This window comes from Hibiscus syriacus, unplaced genomic scaffold, assembly GCF_006381635.1.
Source record: "Hibiscus syriacus cultivar Baekdansim isolate YM2019G1 unplaced genomic scaffold, ASM638163v2 tig00005459_pilon, whole genome shotgun sequence".
Taxonomy (NCBI): Eukaryota; Viridiplantae; Streptophyta; class Magnoliopsida; order Malvales; family Malvaceae; genus Hibiscus; species Hibiscus syriacus.
In genome coordinates, this window is record NW_024062058.1 from 1,993,379 (window position 1) to 2,011,394 (window position 18,016).

At 34.3% G+C, this 18,016-nt stretch overlaps 4 protein-coding genes across 9 annotated transcripts; 1 reads left to right on the plus strand and 3 right to left on the minus strand.

Annotated features, from left to right (window-relative positions):
• Window positions 1-1,750: 1,750 nt before the first annotated feature.
• LOC120199636 (E3 ubiquitin-protein ligase RFI2-like) lies at window positions 1,751-5,391 on the minus strand. 6 transcript variants are annotated; one of them, XM_039200674.1, is made up of 6 exons: window positions 5,129-5,391; window positions 4,497-4,669; window positions 4,005-4,066; window positions 3,142-3,167; window positions 2,658-2,736; window positions 1,751-2,463 (listed from the first exon to the last, which is right to left on the minus strand). In XM_039200674.1, the coding sequence occupies exons 1-6, from the start codon at window positions 5,259-5,261 to the stop codon at window positions 2,043-2,045; spliced, it is 894 nt and encodes a 297-aa protein (XP_039056605.1). In that variant the 5' UTR covers window positions 5,262-5,391; the 3' UTR covers window positions 1,751-2,042. The 6 variants fall into 6 exon arrangements, with proteins under 6 accessions (XP_039056605.1, XP_039056603.1, XP_039056602.1 ...); XM_039200672.1 differs by having other exon boundaries at window positions 2,658-2,742; window positions 5,129-5,382; XM_039200671.1 differs by having other exon boundaries at window positions 1,751-2,469; window positions 5,129-5,373.
• Window positions 5,392-6,844: 1,453 nt separating this feature from the next.
• Window positions 6,845-11,054, plus strand: LOC120199475 (heat shock factor-binding protein-like). Its single transcript, XM_039200534.1, has 5 exons — window positions 6,845-6,934; window positions 10,019-10,087; window positions 10,192-10,215; window positions 10,282-10,324; window positions 10,706-11,054. Exons 1-5 carry the CDS (start codon window positions 6,845-6,847, stop codon window positions 10,816-10,818), a joined length of 339 nt encoding a protein of 112 aa, XP_039056465.1. The 3' UTR covers window positions 10,819-11,054.
• Window positions 11,055-12,188: 1,134 nt separating this feature from the next.
• On the minus strand, window positions 12,189-13,281 carry LOC120199639 (glutathione S-transferase PARB-like). The gene is made up of 3 exons (XM_039200677.1): window positions 13,065-13,281; window positions 12,942-12,990; window positions 12,189-12,860 (listed from the first exon to the last, which is right to left on the minus strand). Exons 1-3 carry the CDS (start codon window positions 13,212-13,214, stop codon window positions 12,406-12,408), a joined length of 654 nt encoding a protein of 217 aa, XP_039056608.1. The 5' UTR covers window positions 13,215-13,281; the 3' UTR covers window positions 12,189-12,405.
• Window positions 13,282-13,969: 688 nt separating this feature from the next.
• On the minus strand, window positions 13,970-15,470 carry LOC120199638 (glutathione S-transferase PARB-like). The gene is made up of 5 exons (XM_039200676.1): window positions 15,450-15,470; window positions 15,235-15,243; window positions 14,757-14,920; window positions 14,648-14,693; window positions 13,970-14,443 (listed from the first exon to the last, which is right to left on the minus strand). The coding sequence occupies exons 3-5, from the start codon at window positions 14,904-14,906 to the stop codon at window positions 13,971-13,973; spliced, it is 669 nt and encodes a 222-aa protein (XP_039056607.1). The 5' UTR covers window positions 14,907-14,920; window positions 15,235-15,243; window positions 15,450-15,470; the 3' UTR covers window position 13,970.
• Window positions 15,471-18,016: the final 2,546 nt, after the last annotated feature.

The window sequence follows — 18,016 nt, forward strand, 5'->3', positions numbered from 1 at the left end:
ATTTATCTCAAATTTAAGGGTTAAAATAAAAATTAAACATTTTTACTAATGTGTTACGTCATCCAACTCATGGCAACTAACGTCTCAGTGACCACGTCTTAATTAAAATGAAACGAAACAAAACAAAACTGACCACTATTGACGTTTCTGAATCGAGTGACAATAGATTTAAAAAAATAAAACAAAAATGATCAACTATGTAGTTTACAATAAAATCTATTGCTAATTGATATATGCTAATGAAAAGGGACAATGATTTCATACTTTACTAGTTTAAAACGAGTTGATGGGATGAATTGGATTAGTTATTTTCTATTTGGATAGTTGGCGTAATCATTACGTTCATCAACTAGTCTTTGGTTCTCCCTCCTTCGGATCTCGTCCATCGTTTTCTATCAATGTTCATCTCAAGGTCGTCTCTTGCTTTTCTCCTTCGCCATTCAAGTTTTCTTTTTCTTTTTCCGGTTAATCATGTTCGTCGTCATTGTTGTTATTGCTCCATGAATCGGAGTTCATTTTTAAATTGTTGTTTCTATCTTATCTTCTACAACTCAGCTTACATCATCAACACATGGTTTAGTTTTGATAACGAAACTTTTGTTTTAGTATCTAAATTATTACTTTTATTATGTTTTGATACCTGAATTTTTGTTTTTACTTTTTTAATAATCATACCTAACAATTGATTTTTTGTATTAACCTAAGATGATTATAAATAGTAGTATCTATTCTAAAGACCTAAATATTTGACAATGAACGGTTAAATACTCTGCAATCGCTAGTAATCGAACCTGAAACCTGTAAGGATAACAATCATCTCTTTAATAATTGAGGTCACTTAGTTCGTGCATACCTAGAGTTTAATTTAGGTTTTAATTTGGTATCACCTCGTTATGGTGACACATCAACATCATCATTAAGTTTTTAATCACAGGGTACCAAAATAAAACATAAATTAAACGTTAGGTATGATTTTAAAAAATAAAATAAAATTTAAGTATCAAAATAAAACAAAAGTAATAGTTTATGCACTAAATATATAATTTGCCCTAAAAAGAATTAAGAATGACATTGCCGAGACGTTGAACTATGATATTATGGTAATGATAAGTCAGTTTAGGGGAGAAATACTAAGGATTAGTATAGATATTATGCTAATGATATGTCTGTTAAATTAAAGGAATATTATTAAACATGTGTCATCCCTAAATCATCATCTTATTTTTTTTATTAAATAAAAGTTATTATAAAATAACATCGCTTATAAATATTTTTAACCGACAATTAACGCTCACGGCAACCGCTACTATATTAGTCATCACCTTATTTTCTAGGTACAACTTATTTAATTACCAAATTAAATTTAAAGTTGTTTATTAACCATTCAACTAATTTTTTTCTTCTTAAAATTAGATTTTATATCATATTTTCCATTCTATTTTGATCGTCAATTATTAAAAGCATAAAACCGCTAAAAATTTTACAATAACTACCTAACATTTCTAAAATCAATACGTCAATATTATTATTAATATTATTACTAATTTTTTTAGTGATAGACACCTAAAACAAAACTAAAATATAACATTATTATTTTAAATTATTAAATTTTATAAAATATATGTTTGACAACTACATGACTTGAGAATTTTAAAATATAATTTTTATACTTTTGTGAACAATAGATTTTAAATAATAATGAGTCAAACTTTAAAAATTAACAAATTTAATGGAACAGAGACTAGTCGTGTGACCACACCGAAACCACAAAAATAGTTGAGTGGCTAGATACATGATTTACACTATTTTCTAACATCCGATGTGCATTGTAAGATCTTCTTTCTCATCCACCGAGTAAACAACATAGGGAAGAGGTAGATCGTTACATCAGTACCTAAGCAGAAAATGAATTAAAAGCTTCAGTTGAAATACCACATGGAAGGCGTGGCTCACGGCCAAATTCTACCATAGTTTCTTGTAGTTTACTTTTCATGCCAGTCAATCGTTTGAAAACAACCAATTGATAAGCGTTTCCAACCAATCTAAAGGTCGGTCACAGACCGGTTGCCAGAACCAGAGCTAGATGTAGGAAAATATCCTCCCCAACCGCTTACTCTTGTAACAGTTCCGAAATGAGGCAAACGCTCTCTTTCCAAAGCATGGTAATTATTTGGGTATGAGCTTTCTGCTTCCTGTGGGTTCTGTCCTGATGAACTCGATCGAGGATAGACATAGTAGCCCTCAGTTTGATCAGGTTGTGGGACTGCTAGGGTCATTGGGTTCATACCTCTTATACCAGGAACTACGGGAGCAGGCACTCCAGGTTGGTTGAAGTGCTGTTGATGGAAACGATGTTGTTGTCTATGATAGGCAAGAGATGGCCAGATTCCTTCATGGATATGAGCACCACTGCCTGGATGACGATGAAAAACTGAAGAGACAACCGAACTCCCGCCTCTAGAACTGGACCTATGAAGAGCAAACAACAATTAAGTGTTCCAGTGGTCAACAACATTCGTGATAAAGAAAAAATAGGGCAAGCTTTTCCAATCACGTTGGATACTTTGTCAATGACATTTGATTTTCATATTTCAATAATCACTGACAATAACATCAGGTGTGTAACCAAACGTGTCTCAGCTAGCATGGCATCTTACCCATGCTCAAATGGAGAAGGATGTCGAAAAGAGCTGGGTCTAGTCGCAGCATCAAGCTCACCATTAGAAGATCTCGGAGCTGCAGCTGGAAGAGAAGTTGGATCAGTATTGCTCATATGGCTATTGGATATAGAGAAATTTGAAGAATGACAACCCCAACAATGATATTGGATACTAATGGTGGGCAAAACATGAGGGATGAAAATCTCGTTGTGTGCAGAGATATGTTCCAATGGCGATTGAAGTTGGAATCACCACGCAATCACTATTTCCTAAAGTAGTGGATGGAAGTGGACCAATCGCAACATATGAATGAGCCACAGATGAAGCAGGCAGCGTGTTGCAGCAACTATAGGGTGGTGTCCATATATTTCATGAACTACGTGGAGAAGGATTTCAATTTTGAGTCACATAGTTGTTGGCTCTCATTGAGTCACCAGAGAATAGGGATGAAGAGAGTAACAGTAATCATAGTAAAACTTACATGTAGTTGATGGAGATTCGACTTCCCTGAAATTTATGATAAAGAATTATGTCAGAGGGCAGCAAAGAGTTTATCAAAGGAACTCCCAAACATTTTTCAGTAAACAACAATCAAGGTTCGTATAAAACTGTTTTTCCCTCTTGTCTTACAGTTCTGTCATGGTGAACAAGAGAAATGAGAGATTGGCACCATAAGAAAAGTAGAAAACTGCAGTAGCAAAACCAAAACGGAAGTTCAAACGATCGTAAAAACTAAAAAGAGAGTTCAACACCTGCAAAACATTCAGCACTACCTATAATCATTCCGTTATGATTTTAAAACCCTATACTCAGAAAGCGATAACACAAAGATCCTTTAAATGGCTTTATCATTCCAGGAAAATGTATTCTCAAAGAAAGAAGATGTAAATTGCTTGCTTTTGAGACTCAAAGATTTTAAAATGTGACAAGTTCCATAGAATGGGTTGCAATAAAGCAATAAGCTATTTTCTGCAACTTAAACAGTTCAAGAGAAGATAGAATCACTTTGACCTGGTTAGTCTATTTCCTCAAAGCAGTTAGAGAGAAAAATTTCAAGAAGAAACCTACTCTAAGTGAGAGAAGCTTATTATTATCATGGCCGTAACAAAGCTTGAATACTACAGAAATAAAACCCATGAAAAAGATAAACTAGATAAAGAAGACACTAGTATCAGAGAAAAGTATACCAACCAAGCAACTAAATTGTACTGAGCAATTTTGTTAATAACCTGTCAGCACTAAATAACTAAAAGTTCAAGAGAATAGTTTTAATAGTTTGATAATCGAAGTACCAAAAAAAAGTCAAAATGAAATCAACACCACAAAAAGAGAGATATTGCTTACTCATATGATGATCCAACTCCTGTGAATTCGCCAAATGGACACCATTGAGCTCTAAACTGCTGCTAAAAAAAGGTACTAAGTGTGATCACAAGGATATCATATGAATTACACATTGTGAGGAAGAATTACCTATACTTTAATAACTGAAAAGAAGAGGATTCAAAGGAGAAAACCATGTCACACATATTTAACAACGTCGGCAATTGAAATAAACAGAAAGAAGAAAAACGAAAACGACGCTCTTGAACTTTTCTTTCTGTGAACACTGTAGCATAGAGATGGCATATACCATATTTCTCGTCATAATATATATCGAACTAAAAGACCACGATTTGGGGCAATCATTAGACAAATGTCAATATTTTGCAAACATAATATCACATCAGGTTAAGAAAGCAGCTAATCGCACATATTGAACACTGTGTTTTAACTTTTAACATGATAAGACTCAACAATACCAACAGATAGAAAACATAGGAGTTTGCTATATACCATTTCAGAATAAACAGGATCATAATACTCCTCCTCAACACTCCACTCCTCCATGGTTAGCTCAGGAAGTGATTGGGTGGATCCCCTTGCATACAGCCACTGACCTTTTTCAACCTTCCGGCAATTTGGGCATTGCATAGCCCCCTTCATATTAAATGCTGAACCAATGCAATCTGCAAGCATGAGACATAAGCAGGAAATTATCCAAGCCAAGAATGACAGAATGAAGGACACTGTCAAACAAAAACACAACATGACACAAAGCAACATGCAAAAAACATAGTTCAAGTAGAAACGGTAAATGCATGTAACTTGTTTCATCTAAAAATCTCATTGCCTTTCATTTCTTAGCTTATCAGACAACCTTAAGATACACGCCTAAACGTTACCGGTCCTTTTGAATGGCAATGAATTGATCATTGAATCCGTATATCAACACGACCAAGATTATCCAACTAGATTTCCATGCTAATAATTTCACCGACTTTGCCTTATTTTTCCTTACAACGAAGTTCAAAACGGGCGAGATGTTAACATGCAGCAACATAACTTCATAAATAACTGTTTACCCAGAAAAGAAGCTTGGTTTTTAAAAAAATAAAAAGCATCGTGATTAAGAAACATGAAATTACCTAGATGGAATTGATGACCACAGTGAAGCTTAGCCCAGGATCTGCCTCCGGTATCGGAGACCAAATCGAGGCAAATGGAGCATGATACCTCAGAAGACGGGGGAACAGCAGCATCCTCATCGGGACCGTCCATCAAGTGATGATGATCAAGATCGGGATCAAGTTGAGAGGGCTTCTAGCACACCATATCCTTCTTCCACCGATCAAAACGACTGAGTTTGAGTTCCAAATATTCTTTTGCTTTGGTTTGTCGGTGCTGTGTGTGCTTGGTTTGGATGCTAATCCCAAGCTTGGGTATCCGAGCTGTCAGATTTCTTGGATGGGACTTTCAACAGTTTTATACGGACTTCTGTCTTTTAATGGATTTTCCTTCTGTTTTAGCAAAAGTCAAAATAAAAATAAAATTGCGAATGTTCATTGAACCACAAAAGACCACACATGGGCTCCAGCCCAACCTCCTAAAAACCACCATCCTGAACCAGAGAGATTAGGAGCAAAATTTAGGATAAAAAAAATTAATGCTAAAAAGTCCTATCAAAATAATGGAAAATTATACTCTTCAATCAAATTTTTCACCCAACGGGACCTTTCAGTCAACAAACATAATTAAGCAGGTCTTTCCTCATTTATAATTTCAATTACTTAATTAATTTTAGCTGCTAATTTAACAAATGATCAATTAAATAATTAATATGTAATATTTCTAAAATTAAAAATATAAAAAATCATAAAAAATTTTACTAAAAGTTATCAAAAAAGTATAAATTCACCAACGGGGTTGATTCAAGTGGTACGCAGTTTGATATCGCTTAAGCAATGTCTTATGTTCGAGTTCTTGTGTATACAGAAAATACCCGCTGGGAGACTTGCCCATCAAAGCTAAATGTGCGACCCGGTTCAATTCACATTAGTCAGGACGAAACCCTGAAAGGAAAAAAGTATAAATTTGTGATAACATTATAAAAATATTTAAAAGTATGAAGCCTATTAAAATATAAATTGCATAGATTTTAATAAAATTCTAATAATGTTACGAAATTGCGACGAATAATTATAAGAAATTACAAATAAAAAAAATAAAAATACATATTTCATATGAAAGTTTTAGATTAAAAAGTCATAATATAAGAGAAGAAATTCAAAATCACCAAAATTATTTAAGAGAAATATAAACTTAAGCTTAAGCACACAAAAATATTCTAAGTACATATATGTGTACGGCCCAATAGACAATATTCACATCTACTAAAAAATATATATTTTTACCTTAAATAATTTTTTATCAGATGAGTTACACTACGAATATTTTAAGTCGGACCAAATAAAATTCGGGATATGGTATTTAATAAATAAATTTTATAACTTTTTGACGTGACACCTTCAAGATACGATTAGTGATGGGTATTGAGTGGGACGCACGTATTGATTTTTAAGGATAAATTATACTATTATTCACTGAAATTTTATTTTATTTATCGTACTTTTAATTTTTTACTTTGTACACTAAATTCTTACCCCCACCTTCTCCGACCACAATCTTGATCGCCCCTTTTAGAACCACCATCATCCCAATCAAGCTGCCATAAACAACCCAATCAAAGCTTCAAGGATTCCATTTTGACCCATAAGTCAAAAATTCCTTTTTTTCATTCGAACAAACAGAGAATAAAAGAGAAATGGAGGAAAGTTGAGGTTGTGGGAAGGAAATTGAGAGTGATGGTGGAGGGCAAAATGGGGAGAAAATTGTTGGTGGGGTTGATGGGAAGGGAATTGAGGGTGATGGTGGAGGTGGAGGTGGAGGTGGAGGTTAAAATGGTCTTTAGGTGGCTGAGGCTGGGTTTGATGGGGGATGGAGCAGGAGGTTGATCTGGTCCCTAATGTGTATGATATTATATTATTATATTTTTAATTTAGCAATATATAATAAATTATTAATATTTATCTATTATTTTTATAAATATAATATTATTAAATTATTAATAATGAGTAATATTAATTTATATATTTAATATTAATGTACTAATTTAGTATTATGTTAATAAAATATTAATAATTAAAATTAAATGTATTCAAATAGTTAATTCAACCACCTAGTGAATTAAATTATCATTAATTGAAAAAATTGAATCTTTTTTCTTTAATCATTAATTGAATCAATTTTTTTTGAAAATATTAACCGAACACAATTTTATTCATTTTATGTAAATCATTTTCTATAAAATTAATTATAGTGTATCAAATAATTAGTGAACATGATTTACACAATATCATCAAAACACTGTAAAATAGTTTCCGAAAACTATTTCCTAAAAATTATAATTCATTATACGTAAAACAATTTTAAGCAATTCATTCTACATAAAACAGTTTCCATGTAATTCATTTTAATTAAAACAATTTTCATGTAATTCATTTTAATTAAAACCGTTTTCAGGTAATCAATTTTATTATTTTCTAAAAAACTAATTACAGTCTATCAAACAGACCCGTAATTGGCTGATTTGGATTTGACGTCTTAAGAATGAGAAAGGTTGATAACAGCTTGGTAAAGCCGTTAAGGTATAAATATTTGAAATGCATTTAGCTGTTTGCAGGCATGTAAATGAATCGAACGAACACGAACGGGGTATGTTCATGTTCGTTCGTTTAATTTTAACCAAACAAATGAACGAACACGAACATAAACGAATAAAAAATTTATTGTTCATATCTGTTCGTTAAGGAATGTAGTTTTTTCATGTTCGTTCATTTAAATGATAAACAAACACAAATGCGTGAACATAAACGAACATAATAAACAAACGTACACGAACAAACGAACGAACGTAAATGAACACAATAAATGAACATAAACGAACATAAATCACAACAACAATAAACACATAAAATCCATTAGTATAAATTGCAACTTTATAGTTAATTTGTATTTAATTGTTTTAGCTTTTTCATTTGTATTTAAAATTAATTGAATTTAAAATACTAATGGGTATCAGATTAAAATTTATTATAACTTAATATTTTAAATGGGTCTAGAGAGATTGAGCTAAACATAAATGAATAAAAGTAAACGAACATAAACAAATATATTATCGAACGTTCACGAACGTAAATGAACGAACGAATCCTCTGTTCGTGTTCATTTATTTAATTAAACAAGCACAAAATCTTGTTCGTATTCGTTCATTTAATTAAACAAATACAAAATCTTATTCATGTTCGTTTGTTTAATAAATAAACGAACTTTCACCTAACGATTTACAACGGTTCGCTGAACTTTCATTTCGTATACATGCCTAGCACTTTGCACTCTTGCGTCTTTCTTCTTCTGTTTCTACTCCTAATAATTCCTTTACTTTGGATATCCAATACTAGGAGTAGGGCTACTCCAAGCCAAACTATCTACTTACACTTTTATTCCTTTTACATAGTCTTTCCTCTTTTTGCACCAATCCGGTGAGAATCTACTATACTATATTAGAAAAACATTTTTCAATACAATAATCCTAATCTCATTTAATATATATATATATATATAATCCTAATTTTAGTTTTTTATTGAAAAATAAAAATATATCACAATAAGATGGTTTAATTATAGGAAGTTCTACCTAACGACAGTCTTAATATATAGATAAAGAAAGACGTTATTGATTTTATTATTATTTTTATAACAAAACCGATAAAAAATTACCTAAAACATTATTATTTCTATCTAAAATATTAATATTTTTAACATTTTCGGTAAAGTGCCCAATAATAACAAAACCGGTAGCACTTTACCGGATATGTTAACAAAACCGGTAAATCTCCCAATAATAACAAAATTAATAGAAATAATAATGTTTCCGGTAATTTTTTACCGATTTTGTTAAAAATAATAATAACAAAACCGATAATATCTTACCTTGATCGTATATTAAGACTACCACACGTTATATTTTCCATTCAATTATCAATTCATAATGGTTTTGATTATAGACAGAGTACACGCTCTATATACTATGGCTGTTCCGATTCGAGACTTCGAGAAAACAATTTACTTATTAAAAATTCTTTAATAAATTTAATTAAAAAATTAATTTAACTGATTCCATCACCGATTAATTTTTCATTAGTACACCCACCCCCTTCCCCATCTTTGATTGTTCCTAAAAGAATAATTCAATCAAATCTTATTGTAAAAAAAAAGAAGAAGAGGAGAGAAAAAAATGAATGTTGTAGGGCCGAATGAAAAAGGAGCGCGACCCTCCGCCTTTAAAATAAGCGCCGATCGTTTATGATTTCCATCAAATCTCAACGCTTCCAAGTTTTCGAATTGAGGAGCACAGCGGGAACAAACGATGGTAAACTTTACCTTCTATCTTTGTTTTTCTTATATTGTAAACTTTACAAACTTTGATCTTCCCACCTATCATTTGCTCCACTTCCTTCAGTTTCCCAGAAACGGTAATAAGATCTAAAGCCGTATCACTATTTCACAATGCATTTGATGTAAAAGAGCGTTTCTCTTCTATTTTTTAATATTACCGAGTGATTACAAGACAATATATGATTAGAATCTTTCTACACACCTGCTGGAACTCGGTTAGAATATCATTCTCGACTGAGTCCACTCGATGGCTTCTTTCGACTTGTTTTAGATATTCTATCTTTATTAATCTCGTGAATCTTTAATGGGTTTTTTTTACAACTGTGCTCTTCTGCTTCATTTCTAAAACTTTTTTTTTGGAAATTTTTTCACAACCCCCGTTGAATTTCAGAAAAGGAAAATGATTTGTTTTAAGTTCTTTAGAGGACTATACTTTAGAGGTATTTAATGCTTCGACTAAAATCTGAATTAGCTTTGTGTAGCATGCCATATGCTAATGTTGTGTGCTATGGGCCGACCAGCACACATTTTCGCAGGACGGGCGAAATTCGGATGAGTTGAAACCAAACATTGCTGATATGTCTATTTTTGTGAGCTTCTCAACCCCGGTTTGTAGGATGTAATGATAATTATTTTCCATTTATGCTGTTTTGCTAGTATCCTTTTAATGATTTCTTTGACTGATTTTTTGTAGGTGCAAGATCTTCTTCAACAAATGGTGAGTTATAATAAGACCCTTTGTTGTTTGAAATATCTCGGTTATTGACAAATGTTTAGTTTACAGCAAACCAGGTTTCAAACAATGTCTGATTCCATTATTGCAAAGAATATCTTTTTCTTTTTAATTTCATTAACATGTTATGAAATGTCGTTGAGTTGCTTCATTTATGTGAAATATATTTTACATGGAAAAATGTATATTTTTCTTTATTTAGCTTTTCCATTGTATTGTTATACGAGTAGGTCAAATTGGGTAATCTGTACTATACTTTCATATTTGTCCAGTTATTGGGAAATCTAGGGATATGAGGCTAAGCTGAGACTGTTTTGAACCTTTATCTAATGTCTGTTTTGCAGGGCAGACATGAAGAAGTTTGAAACTTTGTTCTGTTTTGCAGTATTTTAGTATTAATCGAAATGGAAATAGTTAATTAGTTACTTTTGTTTTTCTCTGAATTGTGTGACTTCTATTGTTAACTTCAAAGCACTTGATGAAATGGGAGACCGTAGAAACAAGCTGGAGAACAGCATCAATGACCTAAAAGCAGAGATGGGCGTGGATGGCTCTCCTTCCCCTTTAGCCCCATCAAAGCAAAAATAAGAAAGAAAGCAATAGGATGGCTCAGCATAAAACTTGGCCAAAGATTGTGTTTAGCAGTTGATTGTGATTGTAATTAGGTGATATCTTGTTTCGATTGAGACTACTTTGGCAAGCAAGAGTAGGGACATTACTATGTGTCCCTCTTTTCCAATTTTTTTTTTACATGTACCAAGTTCTTCTGTGCACCGTGTTGTTTAGCAATTCATAGAGGGAAATAATGATATGAAGTGGTTTCTGTGCAATACCAGGTGCAACGCAATCCCAGATCTTTGAAATGCTACATGAAGTTTGAGAGATAATGATTAAAGTTGGCTTTCAGAATATGATCTGTCCTAGTTCACATTTCATCTTAAAACAGTTACGAGTGCTTATACGAATCAATTGGATTAAATCTGTGTAACATCAATTCAGGCTATTTTTGGGATCATTTGAGTTTGAGACCAGAGTTTTGTCAAGTCATTTGGTTTAGTAACTGTTTTTAAAACTGGAGAAATTGAAACTTGAAAGGTAAAATTCTGAAGCATCAAAATTAGAGTTCAAAGAGAGAAATGGTTACAAGATAGCATATTTGGCCATATGGGTGTTTCTTCAACAGCATATGTGATGTCTCCATCTCATCTGAGGGGAGCTTGACGTTCTATCCATAAATCCCAGTTTATTGCAATGTTTCTTTCTCACAAATGAGAAACAAATGACAGAAAGAAAAGGAGGCAGAAGATTAACCTTAACCACGGCAATGAGTAATGGTGCTGCATCCTCGGTTGTATGGATTAGCTTCCACTCCCGGCTGACAGTTATAGTAGGACACCCCCCTTCAAGAGCATGGCACGGTGTCCCTGTGCAGAGCCCCATAGCTTATGTACTTCGTGGTTTGCTATACCCCCCTGCTAATCTCGGAGTCCATGTCGAACTCATCATTCGTCATGCACTCGGCCTCTGAGGCCCGACAGCCAGCCTCAGCCGGAACCAAACTAATGTAGTGCTCACCGCTCGAGTCGACGGTCAACGGGGTGCCAATCAGTGTTGTGAGGAAAACAGAAATGACCAGGGGAAAACCAGAGGCATCAGCCATTTCTTTCTTTTTCCCTTTTGTTGTGGGTGCTCAAGTTGCTTTAAGACATCTTGTTTCTATAAAAGCCACCGATGAGGGAAATTGTTGACCGATGACGAAGGTGCTGTATTGATTTTATAAAGACCTGGAAGAAAGCACAGTACATGTGCCACAAGATCCAAAACTTACCCCATTCTAGTTGGCTCTTCACTTATATATTGTCTCGCATTGTTCTAAGCCTATGCAACTTCCAGTTACTCGAGACTCTCAATTCTCTCCACAAAGCAGTGTCCACATTCATTCATTCACTTAGCTGTCATTAATCAACAATATAAGAGCTATGACATTCAAAAGATTGCAACTTCAATTTCATGACAGATGAACACAAACCTTAATACATTCTACTCAAAGGCTGCAGGAAAATTAGGAGACAAAATCACACAACGCTGAGGCCAAAATGCAATCAAGATTACAAACCCCTCATTCTTATTCACTAAATAATAATTACTAATAGCTTTGGATTGCAACCCAAGTCTTCAAACTTTCTGCTTCTGCAGATCTAGGACCTTAATCCAAGACGGCCTTGCCGTGATATCATCCACCCAAGCAGCAACATGCGGGCGAGACTCAAACAGCTTCTTGACCGAGCTCCTCTTAAAAAACTCAACATTAGGCAGGTGATGCAAATCGGCCAAGGTGAAGTGGTCACCGGCCAAGTACTTGGACTGAGCCAATCGAGCCTCATACACATCCAAAACTTTGGCAAGCTTAGCTTCATGTTCGTCGACGACTGCGCTGTCGGGAGTCATACCGACGAAACGCTTAAACCGCAGTTCATAGATAAGCTTCGCCGATGGAGGATCGAATTGGTGAGATTCAACTTCCTTCCACAAATGAAGAACCGCCATAGTCTTGTTAGAGCCAGGCAACAACAGTTGGGTGCCTTTATCGGAGTACTCATGGGCGATGTATTGGGTTATGGCCCTTGATTCTGCATTTTTACAGAAGTTCGAACTTTGGGTTAGCTAAAATAGTGGAAATAACGAAGGATTTAAGGGAACTTGACCCTTACCAAAGAGCTTCAAGTCCCCTTCTTCAAAAGCTGGAACTTGGCCAAACGGCTACATCAAATCAAACCAAATGATGTCAAAAATGGGTTTAGTGAAAACGAAAGATCTGCAATTAATTTACTTACGTTGTGGGAAAGGAAGTTTTCTGATTTGTGTTCACCAGCTGCCATGTCGACATTAACAAACTGAAACTCCACATCTTTTTCGTAAAGGCAAGCAAGAACCCTCTGAGTGGCTGTTGACAAAGGATTTCCATGAACTTTCATGACTGCCATAGTTGTTTGATCTACTGTAAACTTGTTCAACACCCGCCAAACATGAGATCTATTATGTTTTCAGAGGAAGAAGAAAACTCTATATATTGCTGGCAGGATGAACCGTTTCATCATTCTAGAATCCTCCAATTTAAAACGTTACAGGTGGCATGAACTACGTGTTTCAATGACATCCAAGTTTTTAATCCGTTCACACTACTCAAGTGTGGAACCAAAAGAGAAAACCTGTGTTCATGCATGGATCAACGAAGATGGACCCATGGGACCCTTGTTTACAGAGTCTCATTAATTTAGACAGCAGAGGCCTTCAATGTGAAGCGTCTTATTTTGTGGCCTAGATTTGTCTTTGGTCAACTAAATTACTGATCCGATAAAGTTGATGTACGACAGGATAAGAAATGATTTTTCCAAATAGTTTCTCCAAAATAGTTTAGGTTCATTAATTCCATGATATTAAACTGATGAATATTTACTGTCACACATATATAATATTAAGATTATTCAACATATTTAATCCACTTCTTTTATATATTATATAAATAATAATTTCATCAAATTAAATCCAATCAACATCTTCTCTTATATTTTCAGAATACAACGTTTACACAAAAACTTAAATTTCATGACGGTTGAAAACAAATTTAATATCTTCAACTAGAAGGCTGAAGGAAAATTAAGACACAATAACACATAGGCTGAGGCAAAAGTGCAACCAAGATTACAAACCCTCATGCTTATTAATCAATAGCAATAGTATTAGATTGTATCCCAAGTCTTCAAACTCTCTTTGAGCATATCTGGAACCTTAATCCAAGACGGCCTTGCCATAATATCAGCCACCCAGGCAGTAACATGCGGGCGAGACTCAAACAGCTTCTTGGCCGAGCTCCCCATCAAATACTGAACATTTGGCAGGTGATGCAAATCCGCCAAGGTGAAGTGGTCGCAAGCCAAGTACTTGGACTGAGCCAATCGAGCCTCGTACACATCTAAAACCTTGGCAAGCTTAGCTCCATGTTCCTTGGCAACCGCTGTGTCGGTAGTCATCCCAAAGAAGGGCTTATAACGCAGTTCATAGACTAGCTTCGTCGATGGAGGATCAAATTGGGGAGCCTCAACTTCCTTCCACAATTGAAGACGTGCCATAGTCTTGTTGGAGCCGGACAACAACAGTTGTGTCCCTTTATCGGAGTATTCATGGGCTATGTATTGAGTGATGGCCCTTGATTCTGCATTTTTACAAAAGTTCAAATTGGGGTTAGTTCAAATTGTAGAAATAACAAACGGTTTTGAGGAAAAATTATTAGAGTAGTTTCCGGTTAGTAAAATCCATCTATCTCATTTTTTTTAGTTGAATCTTTATCTCTTTCGTATATATAAATAAGAAATGAATAGTCTAATAATTTCTCGATGTTAAGGGAACTTGACCTCACCAAAGAGCATTAAGTCTCCTTCAAAGGCTGGAACTTGACCAAATGGCTGCATCAAACCAAACCAGATTTAGATTAAAAAAATGGGTTTAGTGAAAACGAAAGATCTTACGTTGAGGGAAAGGAAGTTTTGTGATTTGTGTTCACCAGCTGCCATGTCTACATTAACAAACTGAAACTCCACATCTTTCTCGTAAAGGCAAGCTAGAACCCTCTGAGTGGATGTTGATAAAGGGTTTCCATGAACTTTCATGGCTGCCATGGTTGTTTAATCGACTGTAAAATTTGTTAACATCCAGGGACGGAGCCATAATTAAATATTGGCAGAGGTCGAAATATTAAATTATTTAAGAAAAATATAAAGATTTATTAGGTATTTAAACTCGAAATTCAACATGAATCAACCGATCTTAGTGATTAAGATATTGTTGTTATCCTTGAAGTCTCGAGTTCAAGCACGTATGTAGAGGTATAAGTGTTCATTGTCAAATAGTTGAAAGTATTTGTATATATATTATATTGTATTCACCCTAAATTTTAAAAAAACTCAAAACTCAAAAGATAAATTCTAATTTATCTAATATTTAAACTTACAATGACTTAAATTGTAATTAGACAAAAAATTTATGAACACGGACTTATCATTTTTAGTTCGATTCCTACTTAATTAAATATTTAATAAATTTTTTATATTTTTTAAATTTAAATATTTATCTTTACATGAATCAAAATACTATTAAACTAAAATTATATTAAATATATAAATTTTAACAAGATGAAATAAGCGAGCTCTGTCCCTGCCAACATGCTAATATGAGAAATATTATTTTTTCAGGGGGAAGAAGAAAAATCTATATAAGGATGAAGCGTTTCATCATTCTAGAATGGCCCAATTGAAAACGTGTTTTTATTCCGTTCACACTTATCAAGCGTTAAACCAAAAAAACGTGTTTTCATGCGACAAGGACAAAATGTGAAACCGTCGATGTTATCGAGGAATCCCCTTTGCAATTTTTCATTTATTTGAATAGCAAAGCGAGAAATTATTTTTCATTCATGCTACTAATAAATAATAGTCATAAATTTTAAAATAATTTCTAAATCACTATTCATTTTTTATTTATATATAAGAAAGAGATAAAGATTCATCTTAAAATAATAATATAGATAAATATTATTTAAAATTATAAATGACGTGACGAGTAGAACCATCAAATAAATTCTCGAAACAGTGGGAACTTCGAAATGTAAGGTCGTTGTTTCCAATGACGCCTTATTTTATGGCCTAGATTTGGTATTGTTCAACTAAATTATGGAACCTACAAAAAGTTGATGTATGATACGAGCAGACATGATAAATGTCGCAATTGCCTTTCGGGTGGGGATGATGACAAAATCTAGGGTCTATAATAAGAAATGATTTTTCTAAATCTGTTCATAGATTCTCCTCAAGCCACACAAGGACGATAATCAATATTGACATCTCATTAAAAAACCTCTCTAAACTTAAATGGAGAAAAAAGAGTGTCCCAACCTAAGCCGCAATTAATCAAATACATACATGAATGATTAATAAAAAATAAGAGTTGTTCCCGACTAGAAGTTATAAGCACGAACTCTAACAACATACAAAATTTAGCAACAAGGCTAGTTCACAAACACAACCACAAAAATTCCATATAAAGAGCCCCACAATGAGATTAAATTACTAAGAGCCAATGGTAAATCCCTCAAACCGTTCCAGAGATCTTCCTTCAACATCCACTATCAATTATGCATCCTCAAATTAAATAGAAAACTATCGTAGCTCAACAAAAATACCCTGCTGCTCAAATCTGATCGATTTGTTTAACCAAAGGTACTTTGCTTGGAAACCTCTGTATTCACAATACTCTCATTCAGAGTGATTCCCACTTTCCCCAAATTTCACAACACTTTAAACTGCCCATCTTTTCATAAACTTAGTGCAACTCCAAGTTCAAACATCAAATTGGGAGTAAATGTCTTTGTCATCCATCCAAAGCTTTTAAGACCTCATGTAGGAGCTAGCCATAGGCACTGAACAGAATTACCTACGTAGCCAGATCTCTCCTTTAATTATTACTTGATCATTAATACGGTGCAGTAAACATTAAATAGACAAACTCTTGAAATTCTTGTGCAGCAAAGAGGATCAGTTGGCTTGAACAAAACACCACACGACTCTGCAAAACCTGTTCACAGCACGGAGAAAACTACAGGACACCATCAACTAGTTATATGAACTTTCATCCACACGAAAGGGAAAACTCCTCGAGCACCTTCTTGAGCTAGGTCATGTGCTTCTATATTTCTCTCTCTATGAGCAAAAGAAGCCTTCCAGGACCAACTTAAGCATGTCGCCCTACATTTACCGACTAAACCTTCATGAGGCTTTGGTGCGCTACTGGGGTTCTCGATCCAATTTACAACTACAAGGCAGTCCAATTCAATTATTAAGATGCCATTCTCATCCCACCTAGAAGAGGAGAATACTTGCACTCTTCAAGTATAACAATTTGTTCATCACTTAAGGGATCCAAAATTCCGATGTTTCTATAAAAAAGAATAAGTATCTCCCCCCTGTGGTCACAGAGAATTCCTCCTATTCCAGCTTCACCAACGCTGCTATAAACTGCCGCATCCACATTAAATTTCAATTTACCTAATGAAGGTACAATCTAAGAACAATTTGATGGTCTTCTCTGCTGGTGCAAATTAAAAGATATTGCATATGGGCATCTTTTAAAGTCATTGAGAGAGATAAACGCCTCCGACAATTTTATTTTGGCCCAAATTCCAATTCTCAGGGTCACTAAATCCACGATACTCTTTACCTCCCAACCTTTGTTGTTGAATATCATCTCATTGCGAGCCAACCAAAGGGACCAAACGATGCCGAAAAATGCTAACTGCCATAGAGGATTCACCGATAGTTTTGGTGACAATGTTTCCCATATTAGGAGAAGATTTCTCAAAGTTCTCGGCATAACTAGATTAACACTTCAACATTTGCACCACTCCTGCCAGACAATCCATGAAACCTCGTATTGACAAAAAAGATGGTATGACGTTTCTTTTACTGTTTCACAGAATGCACACTTATCCCTTTCTACGTTGCAGACACCTCGCTTTAAGAGTTCAACCCTTACTGGGACACGGTTTTGGATTGCTCTCCAAACAAAAGAACTCCACTTTCGGTGGAGCCAATCCTGCCCAAACAAATTTCCAAATGCGGTCAGCAGACTCATGCCAAATAGATTTTCATCCCAGCTTAGGTTCATTAATTCAATATTGTTATCTTTAAAGAATTTAAGTTTAAACAATTATATTGCACGAATCAACTTACCTAAT